This window comes from Aptenodytes forsteri, unplaced genomic scaffold (genome assembly GCF_000699145.1).
Source record: "Aptenodytes forsteri isolate BGI_AS27 unplaced genomic scaffold, ASM69914v1 Scaffold66, whole genome shotgun sequence".
NCBI lineage: Eukaryota > Metazoa > Chordata > Aves > Sphenisciformes > Spheniscidae > Aptenodytes > Aptenodytes forsteri.
The window spans coordinates 29,846-33,872 of record NW_008795131.1 but is presented as its reverse complement, the minus strand read 5'-3'; the positions used below and the strand labels follow the sequence as shown (position 1 = coordinate 33,872).

General features: G+C 63.2%; 1 protein-coding gene across 1 annotated transcript in view; it reads right to left on the bottom strand.

Annotated features, from left to right (window-relative positions):
- LOC103898079 (diphthamide biosynthesis protein 1-like) overlaps window positions 1-4,027 on the bottom strand; it is a gene marked incomplete at its 5' end in the record, with an annotated part of 20,439 nt that overhangs the window by 7,001 nt on the left and 9,411 nt on the right. Inside the window, 2 exon segments of the mRNA XM_009278289.2 lie at window positions 562-716; window positions 2,509-2,630. Coding sequence (XP_009276564.1) covers window positions 562-716; window positions 2,509-2,630 — 277 coding nt within the window.

Genomic DNA, 4,027 nt, shown 5'->3' with positions numbered 1-4,027 from the left:
GGGGGGGGGGGGGGGGGGGGGGAGCCGGTCTGCTCGGGGCAGCACCATCACGGAGGGTAACAGCCCCGCACAGCCGAGATGCTCTGCGAGGCTCAGCCAACATATCAATTAAAAGACAAGGGAAAACGCTTAACGCTTCGATAGCCCCGTGTTTAGACAGACATGGCTCAAGAGGCTCATTCATCTCCTCCCATCCTGCCCAGCTGGCCGTTCAGGGGCAGACAGACAGACCCGCCAGAGCTTCCCCTGCCGCTGCTGGCACTGCATCAAAATGCCAAGTGCTCCACCGCCTGCCCTGACATTTACAGAGCAGCTCCCGGGGGAGCCAGGGAGGGGTGCCGCCATGAAACATTGATCAGAGTTATTATAAAGTACTTGATCAACATTACGGCAGCAGCATATTATCGCAGTGACTCGTCAGAGGGGAACCGTCACCACCAGCACCCTGGGGCAGCCGCTCCAGCCCCGGAGCCGAGGCAGGGAGGGACCCAGCCGGGGCCAAGGTGGGGGGAGGCACAAGCCCCGTCCCATGCCCCGCACTGCTGGGGGTCCCCATCTCACCTGCACCGTGGAGACAAACTGGATGGTGCTGACGAGGGCCAGGGAAGTGCCTGCTGCGAAGTTGAAATGAATGGTCTCAAGGAAATGGGACGTGTCGATCTTTATGTCCACAAACACGTAGAGCATCTTCAGCCCCTGCGTGGCGTCGATGGGAACTGGTGAGAGGAAGAGAGAGGGTGTGAGTGGGGGGTACACCCGGGGCCCCGGCAAGACCCCACCGCTGCCGCCCGCAGCCGGGGGATAGAGCACATTGGTGGGGCTCCCTGCGTCCCAGCTGCCCCAGCGCGGGCAGGCCAGGGTGGGCTGTGCCACCCCTCTGCCCGCGCTGGCACCCCAGGCACCCCGGGCAGGGTGCGCAGACGGGAGCCATGGAGAGCACCCGCTCATTTGTCTCTGGATAATGGCAGCCTGGGGAATCAATGAACACAAATCTAATTACCCCCGGTGCTAAGAAGCCTGTGTCACCACGATTAAGTGAATAATTAAAGTACACAGAGTCCACATCGATCCACAGCTCCGCATTCACTTCCCGTTTTGGTGCTCTTCACCTGATCACAATTAAGTGCAAATTACTCCCTCCCACGGGGCATGTGGGGCCAGGAGGGAGGGGGCAAGCGCCTCTGTGCTGCGCCGGGATGCACCCCGCCATCGGCCACAGGGCTCCCTGCGAAGGCGGCTGCGCCGAGCCGGTGCCGGGAGCTCCGTGGGCAGCCCGAAAGGAGCCCAGCACCCTGTGGGCACCCCAGGGTGCCCTGTGACCCATCCAGACTGGTGCAGGCAAAGACCACACAGCCACGGGCAGCGGATGGCGGCTGGGCTGGTGACAGGCAGCCTGGCAGTGCCTGCCTGTCCCTGCAGGGAGCAGCTCCAGAAGATGTGAATCCCGTCCCCCGGAGCAGCCCGGCTCTTGCACTGGCGCACTCCCAAGCACCGCTGAATATGGCCCCTTCCTCCCCTTCCCGCTGTTCATTCATGTAATAGCAGGCTACAAACCAGGGGTTTTATACTCCCTGTTCCAGTGGTGCCGATAACCCTCCTTCCGTAACAAAGCACCTAGCACAGATATTTATCACCACGAACGCTCACACTGACGTGGCTTTCAGGACACAGTTCTCAAGCAGGGAGTCAGTATTTCATACGGAGCCTGACGCAATTCTTCAAACCCATTTATATGGCCCCATAAACGTCCAGGAGGGCTGCCGGGTGCTGGGAGCGCGGCGGCAGCAGCGATGCACGCGCCTGCCGCTCGCTACGGCAATTCTGCCGATCCACCTTAAAACCCAGAGCGTCTTATTGTTATTTTTGGGCTGATTCCATCCTGGGTGGACTTCAAAGTTAGCAGCATCTGGGACAGCAGCGCAGTTTCCATGGCAACTGGATCCAGAGTACCGTCCGCCTGGGGAGCACACAGCCTCCTCCTCCCTTCCCCGCCCAGCCTGTGCTGCACCCACAAAGCCGCCTTCCCCAGCCCCGCGCCAGCCCCCGGGCGAGCGGGGCCCCCAGGCCATCACTCCCCTCCGCTGTCGCTCCCGAATTCCCCCAAAGCCCACAGCTGTGGGGCCGGGGGCGAGAGCAGCCCCGTCCCCATCGGCAGCTCCTGGGCGAGCTGGGTCCTGCCAAGCCATGGCTTCGCTGCTCTGCTCTTGGGCACAGGGCTGCAATTTGGGCGCTGCGACAGCGCATGGCCGAGCAGGCTGAGCACTCCCTGCTGCCCTCAAAATCCTGCCCGTGGGCAGCCGCCCAGCCAGCCTGGTCCCATCCAAAGCCAGCAACCGAGGCTGGAGAACAGAGATCCCTTTGGGAAGGGATTAGCCCTTGGCACTAAGTCTCCGAGCCAGCGTCGAGCGGGGCGGGGAGCCGCTCGGCATGGCACAATGGTAGTGGTGCAGCCTCCGCAGTGCCACACACGGCCGCCTCAGCAGCGCCCCAGGGCCAAGTGTCACCTACTCAGGCAGCTGTGTCCGTAGTGCACCAAGAAGTCAGCGCCCAAGGCCCGGGCTGTGTAGTCGTCCACGCAGCACGCGCCGTAGGTCACATCACCCATCACCACCGCCTCCGCGTCTGTGAACCTGCAGGGAGGCACAACAGTGAGGGTCACGGCTGGCTGCCGTCACCACAGCCCACGTCCTGCCCCCCAGCCCCATGGCATGCCACTACCGGGGGACCCCACGTTGCCATCAAGCCCCTCGCCATGCACCAAAGAGGACGAGCACTGGCTACTCTCCGAGATGTCAACATGATTAAGCTGGAGAGCGGTAATCCGTCTCTTCAATTGGGTAAAGCTGTTTGCAATTCAGCGGATTATCCGCTCATCAAACAATACGCTGCCAGCTTCCTAATGCTCCAGCGGGGAGAGGAGCAGAGGGAGACCCAGCGCAGCGCAGTGCTGCCGCTCCCGCCAGCCGGCCCTGGGGACCAGAGCCACCAGGATGGGCAGAACAGCCGCCCTGGCATCCCCAGCCATGCCAGCCAGGCTGGCCGAGCCACCATCTCCTTATGCCCGGGCACTGCGAGCCGGTGCACCCCAGCCCGCACCCGGCTGCGTCACCCGCGGGTGCCAGTTTGGCCAAGCTGGGTGTGCTCCAGGAGCAGCTGGTGCTTAGGTGGCACTTGGCGAGGAAAAGCACCGAGCGAACGCTGGCGCTGTCCCCCATCCCTGCTCCAGCATCCTGGCGCTTCGGCCCAAGCCCACCCGGCACCTGCCAGCCAGCGGAGAGGCACGCACTGGCACCGGGCGGCAAAGCCGGGGCTCTGGTATGATTTAAAGGCACCACCTTTCTGGGTATTTTATTGCACCATTTTGGGGGATTATTAGCTTGGCTGCCTTCCCGGGGAGCTGCCGTGGCAGTTTACGGATGAAAGCAGGTATCGTCATGACAAAGCCCCACGCCTGGAGGGGCTGCTTAAACCAGATGCTAATTCCTTATTTACGCTGAGGTTGCACCCCAGGCCGTAGCCCGGTGCCAGTGGGATCCCCCCTGCTGCTGGTGTGGGGGTGGGGCGAAGGGGCCGGGGGAGGTGGGTGCCCTGGCACAGCGTCACCCCCAGCCGGCAGGCAAGAATAGAAATGGTGGGCAGAGCTGGGCAGATGGCAGAAGGTGGAAAAATGGTGGAGCGTGCTGAATATTAACAGCTCCGGCCCATCCATCAGCACCCAGGGAGGGGGACAGGGGAGCAGCTCTGCCGGAGCGTATCTGGAGAGGGGGCAAAGCCATCCCCACCTCCCGCGTCCAGCCCAGGCATCTCCCGCTCGCCGCAGTGTCCCAAGGGCTGGGGACACAGTTGGGGACCGTCAGAAGATGGACCAGATCCTGCCAGCACCCAAATCCCGTGGTCCCTTGCTGCCAGCGTGGCCCGGACGGGAGGACAGCTCCTGCACTGCCTGCACGGCGGCGCCGTGGGGCTGGGGGCTGCTGAAGAAGGTTCCAGAAGGCTCTTCCCCACCCCCCCGAGCCCCCAGCCCCCT